The 24,804-nt window shown below is 39.5% G+C and overlaps 1 protein-coding gene across 1 annotated transcript in view; it reads right to left on the bottom strand.

Moving 5' to 3' along the window:
* LOC101864153 (probable phospholipid-transporting ATPase VA) overlaps positions 1-24,804 on the bottom strand; it is a gene marked incomplete at its 3' end in the record, with an annotated part of 64,863 nt that overhangs the window by 7,073 nt on the left and 32,986 nt on the right. Inside the window, 11 exon segments of the mRNA XM_013083745.2 lie at positions 138-338; positions 1,400-1,602; positions 4,398-4,452; positions 5,706-6,062; positions 7,398-7,501; positions 15,647-15,773; positions 17,080-17,174; positions 19,817-19,981; positions 21,277-21,465; positions 23,307-23,517; positions 24,364-24,540. Coding sequence (XP_012939199.2) covers positions 138-338; positions 1,400-1,602; positions 4,398-4,452; positions 5,706-6,062; positions 7,398-7,501; positions 15,647-15,773; positions 17,080-17,174; positions 19,817-19,981; positions 21,277-21,465; positions 23,307-23,517; positions 24,364-24,540 — 1,884 coding nt within the window.

Raw genomic sequence — 24,804 nt, 5'->3', positions numbered from 1 at the left:
GTGTATACATACACACATTTGTATACACAAATAAAAAACATGTGTACACACACATACACACACATGTGTACACATACATACTCACACATGTACACACACACACACACAACACACACAATCAAACAAACAACACCTACATCCCCTCTCTGGCCTGGTTTATACAGGGTGGGATCTGCCAGCAGAGTCCTAGCCGAGAGATCCTTATCGAAGATGCCGATGGTGAGGGGCGGGGCAGCCGTGAAGATGACGTGCTGCATGGTCAGGTAGAGGCTGTCAATCATCAGAGAGCCAGAGAAACCGCTGAAGATTTGGAACCAGAACAGAACCAGGACGGACAGCTGTGGGGAGAGAACAAATGTGTCACGGCGCTGTGGACTCTGGCGCTCGTCAATTTTGGGGCATGTGGAGTTATTCGTATCATCTTAAAGCTTAGTCAGTTGCCTTGATTCCGAAGAACAAAATACCCATCTATCTTGAACAGAAGTCAAGATATTTGTGATTGAAGGAGGTTGGAGTCGCCTGGTTTCAGAGGTTAAATTAGCGAGAAAATAGCCCCTAAAGTTTGGCGACTTCCATAGTTTGAGAGCTCTTGGAAACTGAAAATTTACATTTTTCAGAAAATACACACAGAAATGTGTTTTTAAATGGACGAAAAAGGTGTTGGGTAAAAACAAAAACTCGATAAATCAACTTACCAAGCCGGTGCAAAATGCTTTCGATTTCACCACGATGCCTCACAAATGTTTTGCTTTGGTTCCCACTGTTTACCTGGCAGGTTTCCTACTTATGTAACTACCACTATAGTGGATAGACTGTTGGGCCCACATCTAAAATGTCATTGGTTCCAATCCCAATAGGTAGTCCCACGGTGTGACAAAAGAATTTCCAGTTCTCCAGTCCTGTTCTGTCATCTGCTTTAATTTCCAATTTCTTCCCACACCCACCGTCTCCACTGGGCTCCTCTCTCTTTTACTCTTTGCTCCTTCTTACTGCTGTCTTTCACTTAGACCCCTGATCTTAGGGTAAGTAAAATCAAACACCTTAGCTTCTCGGAAAAGGGCAAAAAATTTTGCAGGTCCCGTTTGCAAGCTGTGCATGTCGAAGATCCCTTGGTGGTTCTAAAATCAACAAGAATGGATCGCCCAGAACAAAAACAGGAGGAGAGTTCTTCTTGGCAGTCTATAGTCAATACCAGGGTGAAAGAGGCAAACGATGACGATGACGATCCTCTTAAACAGTAATACAGAAAGTCTGAGACACCCCATATTCAAATGAATTCTAAAAAGAAAAATGAAAAACTTTGGAAAAAGCAGCAAAACTCAAAATATACAAATCGAAATAAATTCTACAACTCCCCTCAAAAAAAGTTTGAAAAAGCAGCACAATCAGATGCACCCACCAGACTCTTGTAAAACATAATGGCAGCAAACTTGGACAGCCTGTCGTGGTTCCAGTGGCCGTGAACCAGCAAAAGGCGCTCCAGGAAACGGAAACGAGCGATGGCAAAGTCCGAGGACATGACAGCCTGCATGCCTTCCTGACCAGAGATGCCCACACCGATGTCAGCCGTCTGGATCATGCTCACATCGTTGGCACCGTCACCTTATGAGGAAATAACAAGTTGAAATGTACAAGTAGGTAACCAGTTAGACGTCTGCAAGAAAATAAGATAAATTTTCTTCTTTTATTTTTTAGTAAGAGTTTTATGCCACTTGAAGCACAATTAGGTCATAGAAATGCCAAAGATTAGAGGTGTTACAATAGAGTAACAAACACAAAAAAGGAGGAAAGATGTTTGATAAGAAAGAAAGAACAAACCACACCAGAGCACACTACAACCACCCATAAGTAAACTCTAGCCTTCCAACCTTCCATTCAGAATTTTCCTGCACAAACAGGGTCTTTAGTTTTAGCAGAGGTTTTACGGCCCTCGCAACTGCATAAGGTCATATGAGTGCCAGAAGATTAGAGGAGTTACAAGAGAGTAACAAACATAAAAAAGAAGAAGGGGAGATAAGGACGATAGATCTGTCCTCAGAGAAAGTTGCATTTGAAAATAGCAAAAGTTGCAAAAAGTTGCAAGAAAAATTAGCAAAAGTTGCAAGAAAAGTTGCAAGACGTGTATAGCTAAAACAATGCCACGGAACTATTGGAATGCATTGTTGTTATGCTCATTGCAATCTAAAGTAACCTATATGAGTTTTGTTTGATCAAAATCAGAAGTTGAATGTGAATGTCTACACACAAAAAACAAAAAAAAACTGCATGGAGGTTGCATGGTGTACAAAAACAGTGTGTCCCCTGGCACATGCGTCAGGTCCTTAAACGCTCGCTGACGTTGGGCAGGTGTGACCAGTGTGGTTTTGGGGCTGTTCAAATATAATCTTACACTTTTTTAAACACTTTCCTGCCGCGCCCCCCCCCCCCCCCCCTCAATCCCGTAATATTATGCTATTCGCTTAAAATAATAATATATGACATTTATATTACGCAAATCAGTGTTACAATCACTCTTCTATGCGTTTTACTTTTAAATGATCAATTATAGTATTCATGAAAAACATGCATAGATCTTATGTGACATAATAATTAAATACGCTTCAAGCGGAACTTTTCCAGAAAAACGTACGTTGTCATTTTACCACTTTAACCGCACCGGTGTAATCAAAATTAGACTACATCTACATGTTAATTGTTATGTAGCCCAGATATCTACCAGTGTATAAAGTGCGAGTTGACATATATATATACATATATCGTGCTTGCCGCTCGAGGTCCACTGTATCGCCACAATGCAGTGCTTAATTACCGCTCGAACTTACTCTAAGTGAATGGTGTAATTACTCTCTTTTATGTTTGCTTATTATTTTTTTTAATTACGTTGTCATAAATTATATTTTCCTTGATTATTTTTTCACCTTACAAAAGTGTAATTTTACATTGGTTCCCCCCCCTTTCTTACACTTAATTTTTACAGTACAGGAGCCAACCCCTCCCCCTTTTTTTTTCCCAGGCGAAAGATATTATTTGAACGTCCCCTTTAGGGGTTTTCTGGATGAATCGATTAATGTCTAGATTAGCCTCCTAGCCTAAGATTTAAAGTCTTTCACAAATTTTTTATACTAGATCTAGATCTATCTACCTGGTGCTAAGTAACCATTCATAAAGCAAGCTGAGTAATCAGACGACCGTGTTTACCATTGATTTACACTAGATCTAGATTCTAGATCTAGCTAGACTAGAAGATGATTCAGTCCAAACAAGACTAATGGGCCGGTTTGCTCGCCAGATTATGATGCAAAGCGGCTATTGTGGCACAAGTCGATCGCACCCGACTCGATGTTTCAAAACAAGCATGTTGTTTTCAGGCGACAAGTCGGGCGATCATCCCGACCGGACCTGACCCGGCCCGGGTCACTGGGCGGCGGCGGCGGGCACCCCGTAGCCTAGTGCAAAGGAGCGAATTGTCCCCCTTTGCGTCATTATTTTTAGTCGTGGAAGAAAATTTCGGTTTTTAATGACAATTTATTATCATTTTCCCAAATTTTGCGGGAAATTGGCTAAAATTCGCGAATTCATGAAAATGGTAAAAGTTGCGCTGAGGGCAAAAGTTGCGTGCGCAACTTGCGGGTTGCGTGCGCGAATTTCTCTGAGGACAGATAGATGTTTGATAGGAAAGAAGGAGCAAACCACACCAGAGCACACGCCAACCACCCACACAAACAGGCTCTCCCCTTTCAATGGGACCGCATTTGGTTCACCATGCCATCATGCACAAAAGACTCTTTTCACTTATTTTATGAATGGACGGTTGAAATATATCCTTACCCATGTATTGAGGTCCTTTGATTATCCTCAACACGGGAACACCATCAACATACTCGAACAGCATGAACATCCCTCACGAACATCCCATATACAAAAATATTCTACAGAAACATCCCATATACATAAATATTCCATACAAACATCCCACAAGAACATCCCACATACATAAATATTCTACACAAACATCCCATATACATAAACATTCCATACAAACATCCTACAAGAACATCCCACATACATAAATATTCTATACAAACATCCCATATACATAAATAATTCATACAAACATCCCACATACATAAATATTCTACACAAACATCCCATATACATAAATATTCCATACAAACATCCCACAAGAACATCCCACATACATAAATATTCCCCACAAACATCCTACAAAAACATACCACACAAACATCCCATATTAAAACATTCCACATGAACATCTCATACAAACAAACATCCCAGATGAACATCCCACAAGCAATCCACACAACATCCCACACAAACAAACATCCCAAACAAACATCCCATAATAGCAGCCCAAACCTTTCACACAAAGGACTCACCTATAGCCAAGGTTAACTTCTTCAGATTGTCCCTCACAAGCTTCACCACCGTAGACTGAAGGAGAAGCGAAAAAAAAAACAACAACAATTGTGGGTACCAATCTAATACATGATGCCAGAGGCTGTTCATTTGGAAAAATGAATGGTCAAAATGGAATATTTAGAACAACTTTTGACCCCTCTTTTGAATTGCATTTTGAGATAGTGAAACTAGAATAATCTCTTTTTGTCAAGAATGACTACAGCAAACTAGCTAACATTTCAATTTATTAATCAACAAAAACAAAGAGAAAATGCTGCCTTTATATGGTTGGACCACTTCTTTTGTGTTATAATGATAAAATTAAACAAGCTAAAAGTTCAAATTTGAAACAAATTGGTGTGTTCTATGAAAGGTTACAACCAAAAATTGTTATGCAGTCAAACCTGCTCTTACGGCCACCTGTCCAGGACAAATCAGTACAAATTTCTAATATGCCACCTTGCGTTTTTTAATATAATGACAATAGCCAAGATAATGAAAGCGATATTTCAAAGACACTGATGGAGCAGACCACACAGGAGCACCCATCAACCACCCACTTCAATAAAAGAAAAAAAGAATAGGAAAAAGTAACCCTGACAGTGAAGTAGAACCAGCAAATAGAACCACTGCAGCAACAACATGAGACGTGTGGGATACATATATCCCCACAGAAAGATCAAGATACTCTGCAAAATACAGTCAAATCTGCTTTAATGGTGACACCTGGACAAACTGCCATTTCCCATCCTCCCTTGTGTAATTTTGATATTATACTGACACTGTGTAAGACGTCCATTTTTCTTCTCGACAATAGGTGGATATCTTCGACAGTTCCAACTGTCCCTACATAGGAATCCAACTGATACCTTTGGAGGGCAACACAAATAGCCTACTAAGTCCCCAAAGATGCCGAAGGACTGCACACCCATCCGTCAGAGTGATAAAGAATTAAAGGTATAAAGCAAAAACATATAAATTTAGTTACGCTTTATTCATGTAATAGGTTTCTTGGAAAAAATTCAACTTGAAAAAAATTGTCCTCTGCCTGAAATTCGTTATAACAAGGTTTTTTTTTCATTCGTGACTAAATAATTTATAACAGATACCTTTGGACATTCTTGACCCAAGGCAAAATCTTAACTGAGGACCTGCACAACGATAACCACAAATGCTTTAGAACAACAACAAAAAATGCTATCCTAATTCTTCCAGTTAACCGGTTAGAGCTTAAAATTACTGCAAAAAAGATAAACAAGAGGAAATCGCTCCTTGCACTTTCTCACCTTCTGTATGGGCGTGGCACGGCAGCAGACCACAGACTGACACTGCAGGCAGATCTTGAGGAAGCGACGCTGGAGGTCCTCGTGGGTGGCAAAGTTCAAGGTGGGCCCATTGATGATGAGAGCATAGTTTTTCTGCTGATCATTGACTGTGGAACGTAGCGAGGTCATTGACTGGGATATAAAGGATATTCTTGATCCAAAGTTTTCAGTGTCCTCAGCCGTTCTGGTAGCCCGAATATCTGCGAGGATCTCGTCTAGACGTTCTTTCGTTGCCTCTTTGGTGTCTGCATTGATTTTGAGCAACTCTTGATCCGAGGAAAACAGATGGCAGGCATAGGCAATCTGTGCGGCCGTTTCCTGTGTGGACAAAACAAAAAATAGAACTTGATAAATGAAGTCCATAAAACACTGAAGGGTATTTTTACAATAGGTGTGGTTAGTCGCTCATTTATGGTGGACACTGGTCTATCAAATGTAAGCATGATAGACATATGTTTACGAAAAGTTGACTATATGTGAATATGATAGACACAGTTTACCAAAGGTCAGTAAGTCAGACACTAGTTTACTTAATATTTACAAAAATGTCACTATGACAGATATTGGTCTACCAAATGCTAGTATGACAGACACTGAATGATAGGAACTGGTTTACCATTTTCAGTATGAGAATTTCAGTATGATAACTGGAACATAAAAGCTTACAAACTTTAACACTTAAGATTTCTCAGCATCACCAAAATATGACTCGGCAGTTTTTTCCCCTGCAGTCTTCATATCCATGGTGTGAAGCTTTAACAGTATAACTGGAAGAAATTGGTCATCATATTCTTTGATCTATAACCATTGCCAAGGTTCATATGCAGGTCCTCAATAAAAATCAGAGGAGTTAGAAAGTATAAGGGCACATGGGGCTAACAATTAGGCCTCTTTCAGCACCTGAACCAAAAATTTGTTTTTGTGGGGGGGGGGGGGGGGGGGGGGTTTAAAGTAGAGGTTTTACAGCGCTCGCAACTGCATAAGGTCATATGAGCTCCAAGGGGTGGATGTCAACAGAGAAGTCTTAACAGGGAATCGGGCCTACTCTGCTCACCCCTCTCGCTTCAACAGCACAAAGTCTGTTTCGACTTTCAAGGCACCCGGAAATAGCGGGTCACAAGAGTGTGACAAACATACAAAAGAAGTAGAGGACAATGACGATAGTAAGGATGAGGAAAGACCAAGCAGCAGTTCCCTGTAGTATGAGCATGACATTGATGAATCAGCCCATTTACAATTCTACTGTGCATAAGAACGAGAAATGTCCCCCCCTTGGGAATGGCCTAAAGACACTTCAGTCAGTGGCACCGTCCCGGAAGGGATTTTGTGGGTTTGAAAATTTTCAAGAAACCAGTAATATGGTCAGAGAGCATTATTTCATTGATATAGTCTGCCCAAATCAATTTCTGGGGGTTTCAAAACAAAACTTTAAAAAAAAAAAGGCATCAAATGGCAACTTACAATATACTTCTGTTTAACCTAATTATTTTCTTCCTAGTTTTCATTTTAAAAATCACAAATGCCCTACTCATGGTTCTCGTTTGGTCTATCTCTTTTTCTTTAATTTTCTCCAAACTTCGAAGGATCTAAGCACTTGTACAACAATGCTGACTGCACGTTTTCACGCCAGGCCAAACACAGCAACACTCTCACCTGTTTGTCTCCCGTGAGCACCCAGACTTTGATGCCGGCCTCCCGCAGTTTGTGAATGGTGCTGGGCACACCATCCTGGAGTTTGTCCTCTATTCCCGTGGCACCTGGACAACAGACGGAAACAATGACAAAAGTCAGTTTTTTAGTTTTAGTAGAGGTATTACGGCACTCGCAACAGCATAAGGTCATATGAGCGCCAGAAGATTATAGGTGTAACAAGAGAGTAACAAACATAAAAAAAGAAGAAGGGGAGATAAGGACGACAGATGTTTGATAGGAAAGAAGAAGCAAACCACACCAGAGCACCCGCCAACCACCCACTGACACAAGTCAGAAGTACATCTCAGTTTTGAATCTGAGTGAAGAAAAGCACATCAATCAATACAATGACAGTCACATAGTGCAGGGAAGAAGCAAGACAGATAGAAAGAAACAACAGAGGGAAAGAAAAGAAGGAAGACATACCAGTGGTGCCGGCCAACCACCTGCATATACTTCTAAACCCGGCCCCTCAGAATAAACATAAGTTTCTTGCAAGTTCATATGCTTGTTTACTCATTTGATAATTCCTTTGTATGTTTCAGTTTGCTTAGTTTTAGTAAGAGTTTTATGGAACCTGCAACACAAACAGGTCTTAAAAGTACAGAAGATTAGAGGTTTTACTAGAGAATAACATACAAAGAAAAGAAAAAGGTGAGAGAAGGATGATAGATATTTGATCAAAAAGGAGCAAACCTCACAAAAGCACCTGCCAACCACCCACATTTTTATGTTTACTGGTAGCTCAGTAGAAAGACTGCAGTCAACCTTTTACAAAGATGTGAACTAAAACAGATGAAAGTTAGAATACTAATAATTCAAGGCATACCATCTTTTGATCTTATGCCAATCTATCCCATCTTTTCTTGGCAACAAGTTTGTATATGTTTAGAGTAAGGTTCTGTGTTATGGAAATTCTCACAATGGACTTAAATTTCTCTCGCCAACTACATATCTGACCCATTTATCAGGCCTGAGGGCCTGGAGTTTGAAACCTGTGGCTTTAATCAACACAGATAGAGCGGTATCAGTAAATTTCAAAACATCATTTTTGTTGTTGTTGTTGTTGTTATCGACCCAGCAACAGATGGGCTCTTGCCCTTAATGTCATTTAGGGTTTATTCTGTTCAAGTGGAAGTTGAGCTGTTTATTTTCTGTTCGTAGACGGAAGATCATGGTCTGTTTCTTTCTCCGTAGGTGGTTGATATTGTCATTCTTTTTTGTTGTGGTCGTATGCTTGAAAACTGCTCTGCCTGTCTTTCCCAGGGCCAATCTGTTCATCCAATCTTGTTTGTTGTTGCTTTTAATGATTTGTTTGGCAGTGTTGCATGAACTTGGAATGTTGGGTTGTTCCTGTCTAGATCCCCGTTTGGCAAGTGTGGCTGCTCTGTCATTTCCTGGTACGTTTGAGTGACCGGGGACCCACTGCATTACCAGGTTGATGCCACAGAATGTCATTAGATGATGGGAGTCAATCAGTATACAAGTCAAATCTTGGTTAAGATGATGGTCATTTTCAATCGCTTGCAAGACTGATAGTGAGTTAGTGAAAATCATAATACTCTGTGCTTTTCCACGAGGAGTGTTAAAAACTGCGGAGATGGTACAGTGCTGTTTCAATTGGCATAATTTCTGCATCATAGCTGCTGCATTTCTCTCCACAGGCTGCAGAGATTTCACTGAAACTTCAATCTGGGTACTGTATTCAGAGCTTCCAGCGGCTGATGTCATTTCTCGACGATTTTCGGGTCCAGGGCAGAGCCCTGGCAGGGGGTTGAAGGGGGACAGCGTCCCCTTTCTGTTTGAGAATTTTTGGTTTCAGAGCATCCTAAGTATGCCATTTCTGGCTATTCAAGCCTAAATTTAACTAGAAAATAATTGAGAAAAAAAAACATACCTTGTATAGGCCTACATAATTTTCTGCTTGTGTTAATCCATATATTTCCAAATCCAAAGCCATACTTTCTCCCTTGTACAGATACTGTACATCCACAACTAGACCTATAAAACTTGACAGTTAATGTTTAACTTTTTTCTGCTTGTGTTGGTTTGCACCATAATCAGCATAAGGTGTAGAATTCTTACAATAATAGCTTTTTATATAACAATAACAGCTTGACTTTGACTTGATCTCTAGATTCTAGTCTAGAATCTAGATTCTAGATCTAAATAACTTGACAGCTATATATTCAACTTTAATCCACAACAATACTAACAAATAAATGTATTTTTTTTACTTTCCCTCCCGTCTCATACTCAGCTACCAGTTGTCTATTTTCTGCTAAATATTGATACGCTGAACACGAATATCAACTTCATTTCCGTCGCAAATTAATAGTTTTTGAAATATTCTATTGTTTCTAACCGAGATCGACGAGCTTTGGACCAATCGGGGGGTTCCAGGGGGGCCTGCCCCACTGGGGTAAAAGAAAATCTGGGGCCCCAGTTTTTACCTATAATTTGATATTTTACAGTTAGATTTGAAGTTGTCTTGAAAATAATTGATTTGCGACAGTTTTAGTGGCTTTATGTGTGATCTGCAGCAAACAGGACTGCAGTTTGACCCCTGAAGCAGTGCATCTGTGTGCGGGAGTGAAAGTAAAAAATTACCCAAATAAAAAAGTCTGGTAAAAAAAAATCAAGCTCTCTTTAGAGTTTCCTTTTCTTGGCAGGCCCAAGATCTATTGAACCACATTCGGCATTTCTTCCTCTTGTTTACAGAGCTAGTGCTGTGCTTCTTGTGCTTTAGAAAGTGAAAGTAAAAGACACAGTCTACACTTTCAAATAAAAGAGCACTTCCGGTATGGGTTGGCTATTGTTGACTACTGGCACAGAATTCTACACTTATAGAACGGGAACTGTACCACGTGACCTGTGAGGAATTGAAGACCGAAAACAATGGCGTCTTGAGGGCACGATTTATCGTTTTCGGAAGTAACCCTATAGCTTTTAAAGCAAGAGCGGCTTTTACAAACGAGTGAAAAGTGGAACATTTACTGTCCAGTTTGTAATTTTGAGTTACAGAATTCACTGTGCAACTAGAGATTGGAATTAAGGTTTTAAATTGTTGTGTTTTTGGGTGCAACAAGAGAAACAGCAGACATAGAGAGTTTATAAATATAAGATCTACAGAACTGAAAAAAATTCATAGCACTTCTAGCTTCCCACACACATTTTGCATACGCATATGGCCTACGTAGTTTTTAGTAGTAAAACTTATTACAAGAAATTTGTTTTACACTGAACATATTTTTTCACTAGTTCTTATAATGTTCTCAAAACATGCGTTCAATAATTAGCTTTATGTCGCCAGCAGAAGTAGAAAAAAGGACGGACTTGCTTTTAAAAGAGATTTAGCTCCAGCTATAAACTTTTTAAAAATCTGTAGAAACCATTGACTGGGATTTTTTTTAAATATTGGGCTAGTATTTATTAAAGAATTTTCTTTAAAGAAATTTCTAGAATAATATAGAACCTATAGATGTGTACAAATGTTTGAAAAAAATACTCATCGGTTAAGACGAATTGATATAGATCTAAGTCATTGTGTTAAAGTAGGAGAATCTAGATCTAGGTGTTCGATAGTTCAGTAGCCTAGATATTTGATAAGTTGCGCATCAAATTTTTAACCGCATGCTACAGTAGTAGAGATAGCGTATTATTTTCATCCGAAACATTAATTTCCGCATCTGTACACCTTTTTGGGCCTTTATAAGCACATGTAGTCCTACTTTAATTATGTTACTTTCATAATTGTTTTTGAAAGCATTTTCAATTCCTTTCACTTTCACTTCCCACGCGCGGGCACATATAATTTATGATTATAATTTAAGATTCCAAATCTGACAAATGTATTATTAAATAGCGTATAATGCTGAGTTAGCCAATGCATTGCAATGCGCGCTATTATCAATTATTGAATTGTAACAAGACTTCAATTTGATCCGTAACAATTTAAGATACCACTTATTTTTTTATACGTGTTCATGAATGTGTGTTTGTTTTCTGTGTGCGGGGATTAAAAATTAAAGATTAAAGATTCCAGATCTGACGAATGTATTTATAAAATAGCGTAATAGTGCTGGGTTAGCCGATGCCTTGCGATACGTGCTTTTATCAATTAATTGAATTGTAACAGGACTTCGATTTGATCCGTAACAAGACAACACTTATTTTTTCTTATACGTGTTTAAAAATGTGTGTTTGTTTACTGTGTGCGGGCATTAAGGATTCCAGGTCTGACGAATGTATTTATTAAATAGCATATAGGCCTATAGGGCAGGGGTGGCCAACGCATTGCGATACGCACTTTTATCAATTGATCGAATTGTAACAAGACTTCAATTTGATCCGTAACAATTTAAGAGACCACTTATTTTTTTATACGTGTTCATGAATGTGTGTTTGTTTTCTGTGTGCGGGGATTAAAAATTAAAGATTAAAGATTCCAGATCTGACGAATGTATTTATAAAATAGCGTAATAGTGCTGGGTTAGCCGATGCCTTGCGATACGCGCTTTTATCAATTAATTGAATTGTAACAGGACTTCGATTTGATCCGTAACAAGACAACACTTATTTTTTTCTTATACGTGTTCAAAAATGTGTGTTTGTTCACTGTGTGCGGGCATTAAAGATTCCAGGTCTGACGAATGTATTTATTAAATAGCATATAGGCCTATAGGGCAGGGGTGGCCAACGCATTGCGATACGCACTTTTATCAATTGATCGAATTGTAACAAGACTTCAATTTGATCCGTAACAAGAGGCCACTTATTTTTTATACGTGTTCATGAATGTGTGTTTGTTTACTGTGTGCGGGGATTAAAAATTAAAGATTAAAGATTCCAGATCTGACGAATGTATTTATAAAATAGCGTAATAGTGCTGGGTTAGCCGATGCCTTGCGATACGCGCTTTTATCAATTAATTGAATTGTAACAGGACTTCGATTTGATCCGTAACAAGACAACACTTATTTTTTCTTATACGTGTTTAAAAATGTGTGTTTGTTTACTGTGTGCGGGCATTAAGGATTCCAGGTCTGACGAATGTATTTATTAAATAGCATATAGGCCTATAGGGCAGGGGTGGCCAACGCATTGCGATACGCACTTTTATCAATTAATCGAATTGAAACAGGACTTCAATTTGATCCGGAACAAGAGGCCACTTATTTTTTATATGTGTTCATGAATGTGTGTTTGTTTACTGTGTGCAGGGATTAAAAATTAAAGATTAAAGATTCCAGATCTGACGAATGTATTTATAAAATAGCGTAATAGTGCTGGGTTAGCCGATGCCTTGCGATACGCGCTTTTATCAATTAATTGAATTGTAACAGGACTTCGATTTGATCCGTAACAAGACAACACTTATTTTTTCTTATACGTGTTTAAAAATGTGTGTTTGTTTACTGTGTGCGGGCATTAAGGATTCCAGGTCTGACGAATGTATTTATTAAATAGCATATAGGCCTATAGGGCAGGGGTGGCCAACGCATTGCGATACGCACTTTTATCAATTGATCGAATTGTAACAAGACTTCAATTTGATCCGTAACAAGAGGCCACTTATTTTTTATACGTGTTCATGAATGTGTGTTTGTTTACTGTGTGCGGGGATTAAAAATTAAAGATTAAAGATTCCAGATCTGACGAATGTATTTATAAAATAGCGTAATAGTGCTGGGTTAGCCGATGCCTTGCGATACGCGCTTTTATCAATTAATTGAATTGTAACAGGACTTCGATTTGATCCGTAACAAGACAACACTTATTTTTTTCTTATACGTGTTCAAAAATGTGTGTTTGTTTACTGTGTGCGGGCATTAAAGATTCCAGGTCTGACGAATGTATTTATTAAATAGCATATAGGCCTATAGGGCAGGGGTGGCCAACGCATTGCGATACGCACTTTTATCAATTAATTGAATTGTAACAGGACTTCGATTTGATCCGTAACAAGAGACCACTTATTTTTTCTTGTTCGTGTTCCAAAATATGTGTTTGTTTACTGTGTGCGGGGATTACAGGGGGACAAGCCCATCCCCTCGACATGTGATCCAGAGTATGGGGATACATTTTTCTCAAAATGCACACAGCTCTGAAATCCTTGACCAGTGATCACTCGCCATGGAACTCTTTCTGTTGTGACTGTAGACACAAGTTTCTTCATTATCACATCTGAATGAGCCTCTCATTCATGCATTAGAAATCACACTCCCAACACACAGAAAATGACTTTGAACATATATTCAGGAAACATATGCCAGTTCCACTCTTGTTTACTTTGTTTTGCATTAATGGCTTTTATGTGTAAAACAATATTTAGAGGCCTTTTCTGCATTTTTGTGTTTTTGGCAGCATGTACAATAGGCCTATGTATTTTATGTGCAACCGACACATTCTCCAATCGTAGATCTAGTACTAATCAAGACTATATCTAGATACTTTTCCAACAGAGTTAATGTTCATAATTAGTGTTATTATCAAGTGTATTGTGATTGTGAAGATCTTTAGTAGATCTAGATCTAGTAGTAGATCTAGAGATCTAGATCTATCTAGATCTAGACTAGATTAGATCCCATTCCATCCCATCATTAAAAAAACAACAACAAACCAACAATACAGATACAAAAACATTGTAACATTGCCAATTATGACATATTGTTGGCAGTAAAAATGTACTAGACTATTTCACTATATTTCCTCTTCGAAGAAAGTTTTAAAATACTGATGTAACTTAATGTAAGGTGTCTTCCAAGCCCTACCACTAGCATCAGCGTGCATAGCAACGCGAAGCCTCGCTGTGCGGCGCAGCCAAAGGTGCCCTCAATTGGCCGCCATGTTTTAGTTTCAATTCCTCACAGCGAATCGGCGATCGCGAAGAGGGAGTTCCGCTTCTATAAGTGTAGAATTCTGTGACTACTGGTAATAACGGAAAATTTTTATTTCGCATTTTTGAAAATAATTTTTTTTTTGGTTTTTGTCACGAATTTTCATAGAAATTTTTCCATTTGCAGAAATCTACTAAATTGCGGAAATCTGCAAAATTGCGGAAGACTGGAAGCCATGTGTATTAGTAATCCATATCTGGCTTTGGTTGTGCCTTTGAAAGCTGAGCCGTTTGTATAGACGTGTATCCAGTCATCTGAATAGCTGTCGATTGTTTGATGTGCGTCAAGCATCAGCATCACTGGGTCTGAAAATTTTGTGCTATTGTCTCTGAGAGATGTAATGATTGGCTTTTTTAAAGAAAGGTGGGGAGAGATATTTTAGTTGACTCTTTTGGTTTCTTGTCTGTTTTGAGGTAGATGGTGACTATCCATTAGTTCTGTGATGTGATGCACGATTGACTTTTGTTGAATCGTTTCTTTGGTTTCCATGTTTCTACCAATTTCCTGTTTGGGTGGTTGGGGCTCCTTCTTTCGGTTCTTTCATGCAGCTCCAAAACTGCTTTATCTCTGCGGATTCACTGGGGTTCAACATTTGAAAGGATTTCACATGCGGCGGTAGGTGTGGATCTCATGCCACCATTTATGAAACGAAGGTCATTATTTTTTACCTTGTTAAGGGTGCAGCAAATAGTTGTACTGCACATAGTGAGTAGGCTATTGCTGTATTCTAGGGAAGATCAGAATTAATCAAGGTATAGAGCTGTCAGAGTTTGTTTGTCTCATCCCCATGAACTGCTGGCGAGTTTCTTTAAAAGTTGGAGTCTTTTTTTCGCCTTGTTCTTTATGTTCTCCACTTGGTTTTCCATGGCTATACTTTGCTCAAGTTTGACTCCTAGGTATGTTGGTTGTTCTTCTTTGGGGAGATTTTCATTTCTTATCTTTAGTAGGAGATTTTCTTTGACTGTTTTATGGCTTTTTGTAAAATAGGGTATGTACTGTTTTCGTGCAGTTTATTTTAAGCTTCCATTTCTGACAGTAATTGTGGAGCCTCTTGAGGTCTTCTTTTAATTTCCCTGCTCCTACAACTGTGCTGTGATGTGTCTGCCAGAGAGCAAGATCATCAGCGTAGAGAGTCTTTTCAGATTTCAGCAAGATCATTTTTTAAAAGGTTAAAAAGCGTCTTTCACGCTTGACGTCTCGGTGACCAAAATGTAGTCCCACTATAAGTGGAGATCCTGGACGATTGTTGTAGGTCATGTAAGTTATGAATGGAGGGCTGACGTTCACTTTTACCAAAAATGCTTGACTCACCCAAAAGTTCAATATCCTTTTCAATTGCCAGGCATGACTCCAAAATGAGTTCATCTCTATTGTTCATGCTACTCTCTGCCTTCCTGTGTTCCACAGCCCACCTCTCGTACGTGGCTGCATCCAACTCCTGGCACAACAAAGGACAAGAAAGCAATGAGAAATGTGATTCATATGAACATTGAATTTTCGTCTCATTTAACTTAGCCTGTCTTAAAATTAGAGCAACATCTACAATCACTGGGATAAATGCGGCAATACTTTGTACTTGACTGTTATGATACAACAAGAGGACTGAACAGTGAATGTTGCAGATGGATTTATATAAGGAAAAAATATTGGCACATCATTTTGAAAAGCACAAATAATCTTTGTAAATGTTCTGCTGCCCCTACTGACACAATGTAGATAATTTAGGCGGTAGACTGCTTTGAACGTTGCCTGCCAGGTCCAACTCAGGCACAGAGAGAGAGACACTACAGCACCCCACACAGATGAAGATATTCAACACGTAACTTTCCAAAGCAGGAATTGCACTAACATTTCTTATATGCTGCATAAAAGAGCCTAACTATTACACCACAGAAGCCAGTTCGTCACCAGGGTCTCAATCCAGCAAAGCCACAATGCCAACAATTACCTCAAACTTTTTTAGATGTTTTGTCATTTTGTACTCTATATGCAAAACTGACACACGCAGCAGTGGTGTACGATTCAAGCTCTTGTCGGCTGCATTCAAAAGACGCGAGTTCATTCCTGTGAGGAGAAGTTTTAAATCAAGTATCTCCATCTGTCTGCAGGGATGTCATATCTTTATCAGCCTGGTTTCCCTTGGCCCTGACAGGCACGATCAAAGCAGCCCACCTTCTAAATCATCTGAATAGCGTCGGTCGGGGAGTAAAACCTTTACGATTACAATCTAGAACACACATAGCGAAACACGCACAGAGCAAACATGCATATAGCGAAACACGCACAGAGCAAACATGTATATAGCGAAACACGCACAGAGCGAACATACACATAGCGAAACACACACAGAGCAAACATGCATATAGCGAAACACGCACAGAGCAAACATACACATAGCAAACATGCATATAGCAAAACATGCACAAAGCGAACATACACATAACAAACATGCATATAGCAAAACATGCACAAAGCGAACATACACATAACAAACATGCATATAGCAAAACATGCACAAAGCGAACATACACATAACAAACATGCATATAGCAAAACATGCACAAAGCGAACATACACATAGCAAATAGATTTTTGGGTTCAATATTTTTTCTTATATATCTACATTCTTTGTATTAAAAGCACATAAAAGGCAAAATTCGTTTATTATGAAAGATTTTCACTTCCCGCAGAGTGCGCAATGTGCGTGCTAGACTGCACAAATCATTTCTTTTTGTTTCACTCACCCGCTTGCCCATACATAAAGTACGCAGGCCCTTCATGGCATAGCTGTTGAGATGTTCCAAGGTCATGGTCTTCACACGTTTGTCATCCTCATCACCTGCAAAAAAAAAAAAAAAGACATTTACATTTCCCTCAAGATGAACACAGTCCCACACATCACTCAGTAAAAGTCAATGGGAACTGCAAAGCCCCTTCAGGGTTTTATTCAGGTTTGTTTGTCTTTTTTTTTTTTCTCATTTGCATCACACTGGGCTGTCCAGCTAACTTTCTCTGTTGGCTCATATAATTCCTCCTGTAATGTTAATGGGGTTGGCCACATTTTCTTTCTCTGAGCTTTGTGAGTCCTGCACTGCTGAAGAATGTGTTGAACAATTTGGGTTATATGCCTTAATGATAAAAGAAGCACTCTGATACAATCGTAGTCATTTAATACTTGGAGAAAGCAAGACAGACAGTACTAATAACACCCTCCAATCACTTGTAGGATCAAACTCAAATCATCTGTCAAGGAATAAGCTTTTTAACTTTCACAAAACTGAACAACAGGCAAAAATGATTATAACTTTAATAGAATTTAATGTCAGCACAGTTTCTCTGATGCTCAGACAAAAATATTTATCAATCAACTATTCCCAACTCTTTCCAATAGAATATTTAAAAAGCCAGTTGAAATAGGAAAGCACTTTTTTTTAAGGGTGAAAAAGTAATTATTTGCATGAGTAAAGAGAGGCACATAGGCACAATAACAGTAAATAAGTGCTAAGAAAAAACAAGACTGACAGAAACAAAAGAGGGACAGTAAAGAAGTTGGACGTACCAGTGGTGTCCTCCAGCCACCCAAAATTAAGAAGTGACAGCACAAAGGATTGTTTTACTGAATTTGATATAATAACAGCTCTTCAACATAATTTCTCTACATTCAGTAAGCGTAACTGAAAAAACAATACAATTTCCTTTCCTATCTGAAGAAGAAGTGTATAAATCATGGCGCACTGGCAGTGGAATTTTAGTTGCTGCCGGGCGCCTTATCACGTCGGGGTCACGGGGGTCAGCTCCCTGTCGCCGCTCTGTCTGGGCCGACATAATTTTTGGTACTCTTCAACGTACAATTTAAGGTGTATCCTTGTTTTTATGGTAATTCTCATTTAGTGCATCCAAAGCACGCATTTCTGCTCTTGAGACTCAAAAAAGAACGGACGTTGTAACTTGTCTGGTTATTTCGTTAGACGCGCTGGAGTCGGCAATGCTAAATTGTAATTTTTTTTTGACTAGCGTGAATGAAAAAAAATCAATATAAAAAAAAGGCATCGTCAAAATCTGTCAAACTTTTGGAACATGAACAACATAACATTGGTGCAGATACTCAGAAAAGATGGTATCTGCGCTTATAATAGAAGGCTGTAATTTTACAATTTTATCCATCGGGCACACAATTCGCTATGAAGTAATTCCTCCAAATACAACTTTATGTGTCTAATATAATCGTGAATATATGCATATTTTCTCGAAAGTTTATAAAAGTTACCATGAAGTTTCTCTATGAAAAGTACAAATCGATTTTAGTGCTAGAATACATCTTCAACGTAGATCTAATACACGAACAGTATCCGTTACACTCCAGAAATTCCTTACTTTCCTTAAAACGCTCAGTCTTGGTTTTGTAAGTTGACTGAATAATAAGGATGACTTCTCATAATTGGGTTATAAGAATAATTTCTAGCTTTCCAGGAACACTGAATCAGCACCAGACTTTTCCAGCTTCTTTTCGTTTCTATGACCATTTGCAATAACTGACAATGTGACTTATTTCTTTACATTCATAATTGTGTCCGCGTATATTTCCTACACAAAAACTAAGAATGAAGGTTTCAGCTGTCATTATTTTTATTCCATACAAGTTAGTTGTATGCAGGCTGCCACAGACACAGCATGATTCATGAACAAACGCAGAGTAACTTTCTCTTGTTTAATAGTAAAAAAAGAGCTAATGCTGATCGTCTTTAGTTAAAAAATGCAGGTGTGCATCTTTCTTCTCTTATAACTTGACTATTACTACTAGCGCAGATTTAAGATTTCTCATGGTAAAAGACATGATATCCGTAGTCAGTTTAACACAGATTTTGGAGAGATCTGTCGTGCCTTTTTTAAATTAACAATCATTTATTCATAAGTTTGTATCTAAAATAGGACAAATTGGGTACTCTACAAACACTTGTCTAGAGCAAAAACTAAGGCACAGAAACTAACCATTCTAACGCAGAATAAATCTCAAGACACTGAGCTTTTAGTACATCCGCGTAATGGTTTGCTATGTGGGATGGGGAAGAAGTTATATCGTTTTAAACATAGTCAAAAATGCGAACTTCCTGACCGACTGCGGCAAAGTCGCTTCAGGGCTCATTAACCCAGTGACCCCGAGCCGGGGAGCTCTGGCGGGCTGCTGAGTCATGCGAACTAAAAGTAACAGAATCGGGCGAAAAGTGACGCCGTGAAATATTCATGATACCTTATATCATAAAAACATTCCATACACAGTACAAAAGAGTCAGATAACTGGTGCCTCTTACGTGTGATAAAATACAAAGCTTCATTAATTCTCACAAAAAGATGGGTATAACCCACAAAAATAAAATCTAAAAATAGCATTCTATATCTCCCAATTTCTGGAAATTTCAGGAAAAGAGACACTCCAACTCAGACTACATTAGGAAAAAAAAAAGACATATTTCTAAAGCTTACTTTCATAACGAGAGTGCAAAATTTCCAGTATAGCAGAGTCAGCTCCCTTGATGTAGAGGATGATGGTGCGAGACTTGATGTGCCGTACAATGACAGACATCCTCTTCCTGACGGCGTCAAAGTGGAGCACGTTGAGCACATCTAGCTCCACCTCTTCGTTGTCAGCTGGTGGCCCGAAGAAAACCAGTCATATCAGCAAAGGTTGTAAGATAGCGTTTGAAACAGAACAAAAGTAAAAGAATTCAAAATGAAAATCTCATGCTTTTCAAAGAAACGTTACCAACTTCTAAGCTATTATGTTTCTCTCTTCCCTTTCCACACTAAGTGATGAGTTAGATTCCCAACTGGGAGCAACCTGCCTCATAAATTATCAAAACTTTCTCAAACAGGGCATAATACACTGGCGATTTTAAAAAGGCACCATTTTCATATTGTATACACAGCTGCCACTCAAGAATTTTAAAAAAGGAGGAAATTCACGCGAAGGCGTACGCGCGCTCTCCGAAGGCCGGAGTAAAACCAGTGAGATCCAGAGGCAATCTATACTGGAAAATCTAGCTTACGGTTTTGGAAGGGAAAACTGTCATATTGTTAACCATAGGCGACTGAATTAAAATGTATTTGAAAAAACCCCCAACAAAACCAAAAAGGCAACAAGTTGATTAACAAGCATTCGAGTCAATTTGACAGTTTGGACTTGGTGACTAAAAATCCAGTGTTTTTTTTGCCATCTGGTGCCTCATAAAAAGATTTCTTTCACTTTAAAATTGTAGCCTACATCGATGTAGAGCAGTACCGGATCAAGGAGGTAGGCACTCCTGTACAATAATGCGGTCCCGTTTGCACTTAGTGCCCCTGTAGTGAGTTTCTTATTTAGAGATCTAAACTGAATTAAAATTATAGCCTAGGCTATCTAATCTAGATCTAAAATCTAGATATCTAAATATGTGTAGATCTAGATTATATCTAGAGATAGATTATCTAGATCTAGATTCACTTCCACAACCACAATAGCCGTCATGTAAACAAACTAGACCGCAATTGTACAGGAGTGCCGTGGGCCGCGATTTCTTTCGCACCAAACGCAAAGTGCAGCAAGCGGCTAGTTCAATTTTCTAATTAACTTTTCAAGTCGCACACCGGCTGCTTCTTTCTCATTCCAGCTCCTTTTATTTTTGCATTCTGCATCAATTTCTCTCGAATTTCCGCCGTTTTCAATGACAACTCGGCACGCCAACGTCCCGATGCCCGGTCGACACTATGTTGCTCCACAACAATAAACAATGTGAAACTAGCGCTGGGCCTAGAAGAACGGAAGTAGAAAGCTACGGGCGGACATGCACAAGCCGCGTTTTTGTCTCTCTCCCGGTTCGGTGTTCTCCGCGGGTAAAAAACCCTATCCAAAAACTATACCAACCCATGATTCCGGCCACCCCCACCCCATCTATGTGTACACTCACCTGGCAGAAAGACCTTGGCCTTCCCTGGGGACCTTCCCTTGAGCTTGCAGCCGTAAGTGCTAGCCGCCTTGACCAGAGCCAGTTCGTCAGGACTCTCAGCCTCGTAGTGCATGCGGGCGGAACCCTCCGAGATAAACGAGGACCCCGTCACGCTGCCCTCAGACATGAAGTCCCCTCCGCTTTCAGATGCTGAAAGAGGTCAGAGAATGAGATCGTTGGATTGGGGGTTGGACTGATTTTTGAGTTGATTCACACTATACAGCCACACATCAGCTCGATAAGAGTCATATTTCACCAGAGTACAATGACAAAATGCTTTTTTAACACCTTCACTGCCTTATGACGTATCTGGTACGTCATGAAAATGCGTAATTCTTAGCGCCGTGACGTCATGAACGTCACAATAGTTGCAAAATTTGCTCCTCCTAGTTGCCTATGTGACGTTACAAGTATGTCATGCTAATAACCTGGCTCTAATTCTTCTGTATGGAGTTTTAGCCACAAGCACTGTATAGATTCGTATTCGGAAATAAAAGATGTGGATATCGGTACCAAATTTGTCCAGCATTACTTTACCGCTAGGCTTGTATGCGATCGATAAACACAGATCTAGGCTTGCGGGCGGACGTGTGCTCTAAAAAAATGTAAACATCGAAATGACTTTAAAAAGGCAAATAAATTCACTTTTTCACTTGGATTTGTCAGTTAATAGAAATTATGAGTAAGATGGGAGGAAATGGGGAATTTGAAAAGTGACAATCAAAGACCCGGTGTCCGATATATGTCAAGAGTGCGATAGATCTAGACCGCGCGCCCATCAACACTGAGACATTAGGCTGCTGCCCCGGGTAACCTGCTCAGCTGAAAATCAGTGCTGACAGTAGGAACGCATACCCTGGCAATGAAAATGTAAACATAATTTCATACACTTTTCCAAGATTTACCAACCAAACATAAACATACAGTCAACATTGTTAAATAACACTCTATCCTTCATAGTTTTCTATATATAAAGTATTACAAACACATGAATAACCCCCTCTCACAAGCTGATAAGACATTACGAGTAGTTACGCCCATTCGAATAACCTTTCTAGACGCTCTTGTTGTTATGAATTACCCGAGGTTCGAAAGGGGATAATATAGGTCAATTTCCGAATGCTTTGCACTCAAATTGTTCTTTGTACCCGCACAATGGTATTTAAAACTATCAAACGAACTTATTTTTTATCAGACAAAATCAAGCTCATTTGAAATATATTTTATAGAAAAATGGAAGTCTTGTTTCCTGACTATCCTTTCAAGCTCCTCAAGTCTAAGTGAGTCAGTTTCTTCTATAATTTCATTGGAAGAACATCTAGAGCTACCAACTTGGCGTGTTTTGAATGAGACGTACAACTTGATTACAAACCAAAGCAGGCGGTTCAAGAAGAAGGCCACAAACGCACACAAACTGAAGCAGACTGACGAACACACACTTGATCTGCCTGAATGGGATCCGATGCGGGACCTGAATTTCACGGGAGATGACGCTCGGCACGTGTGTGCTGAGCCAGGGGCCAGACTGACACGGGACCAAAACGCAGGCGAGGTGCCAAAATAGGCTTATTGAGCGACATAAATCCGGCCTCCGCAGGACGAGGGTTAATAGAAAGCCACCCACTGTCGAGGAGTAAAGTGGCTATCTCGGACTGGAGGCCGTCTTACACGGTGTCATTGTAATGTAAAAAAAAAATGCAGGGATGGTGGCAATGAGAAATAGAGATTTGTAAAAGTGATTGTCTTTTACAGGAGGCCATTTGAGCAGGTTCGACAATACTTGATTTTTCCTGACTTGTGAACCAAAGTCAAAATTTACTTGATTTTATTTCATCCTGGAGTGTGTCAACTAGTGCAGTGTCTCTGTATGCCTTAGTTTGCCTATGCCTGCTCTATAACATCACTGAATATTGAGGGCAAAAAACAGTCAAAACTATGAACTATAGAGAACAGGCCAGGGTACACTCCTATCTCCACTCTACACAGCTCACCTGATAGGGACAGCAGGGAACGTGACTTGAGCGGTGTCAGCCCGCCCTGCATACGGGTGTGTGGGGCCGGCCGGTCCAGAGAGTCGCTACTGCGAGTGGAGCCAAGGGTACCGCCCCCTGACACATTCAACGACTCTCTGCTGGTGCTTGTACCAGGCGTGCTCCCTTTTTTAGGAGAAACTGCTTCTGTGACATACCCACTCTCGTCCATCTGGTAGGAAAGAAGAAAGAAAGAAAATGGAAAATGAAATTTGAAATCAATGATATCTAAAACAATTTCCTGCTGAATTGAAATGGTTAAAGGTGAGGTTTAAGTAGACCACAATGAAAAATGGAATGTCAAAAATCCCTAATGAATCTAGTGCACCTTAAAAACAAACTTTTTACATGTTTCCCAGAGTGATCTTTGGATTCCTTAGAAGAAAGTCTGTTTGGTAAAGCTCATTAAAAATTGTAGATTCTGGAGATGTGCTATATAAATGCCATGTTTTATTACCATTACCCTGAAAAAGATCGAGGACAAAATGACCACCACATATCAGTATGGGATTTTAAAAAACTCCACCAGTGTTAAACACCTAGACAAGCTTCAGTCCTACAATATCAAACTGTGGGTTGTTGGCGGCACTCTAGTGTGCTAAGCTCCTTCTTCCCTATCAGACATCTACTGTCCTTATCTCTCCTACCTCTTTTCTTTGTATATTACTCTCTAGTAACACCTCTAATCACTGGCACTTATATGATCTATTTGTGTAGCAAGTAAAACTCTTACTAAAACATATCTCCCTGGGGTCAGTGGAGTAGCAGAAGTTATGATCTTTGATGTTGCATGCAGGAGACCCTAGTTCGATTCTCAAGTGAGGAGAACATTTTTGCTGAGTACTACTGGGATGTTGTATCCCTCTCAGCTCAGGTTGGTCCTGACAGACAAGGTCGAAAGTCTGCGCCTCTTAAATGATCTAAATCGTGTCAATGGGGGTGCTAAAATTACTACACTAAAATAAACATTATCTTTTTCTAATGTTTTTAAAAAAAATTAAAATAATCTCAAACTCACAGCATCCTCATGGATGTAGGAGACAACCACGGTGTTGCAGACAGCCATGAGGAAGAAGAACTCCTGGACTCGCTTGACATGGAGGGGGATCGTGAGCTCAGCACTATCCAAGGATCTCAGGCACATGTTAGACAACTCTCGTTGGAGGGCAGGCTCCAGGTACAGGTTCTCAATGGTCTGTGGGTGTGATTGAGAGAGAGAGAGAAAGTGATATAAAGAGAGAGAGAGTGAGAGAGACCATGTGGAGAGAGAGAAAGACAGTGTAATAGAGAGAGAAATGAAGAGAGAGAGAGAGAGAGAGAAAATAACTCTCGCTGGAGGGCAGGCTCCAGGTACAGGTTCTCAATGGTCTGCGGGAGTGATTGAGAGAGAGAGATAGTGATATAAAGAGAAAGAGAGAGAGAGAGAGAGAGAGAGAGAGAGAGAGAGAGAGAGATAGAC

This window comes from Aplysia californica, unplaced genomic scaffold, assembly GCF_000002075.1.
Source record: "Aplysia californica isolate F4 #8 unplaced genomic scaffold, AplCal3.0 scaffold00252, whole genome shotgun sequence".
Classification (NCBI taxonomy): domain Eukaryota; kingdom Metazoa; phylum Mollusca; class Gastropoda; order Aplysiida; family Aplysiidae; genus Aplysia; species Aplysia californica.
This window is presented reverse-complemented; position numbering and strand designations above follow the sequence as displayed.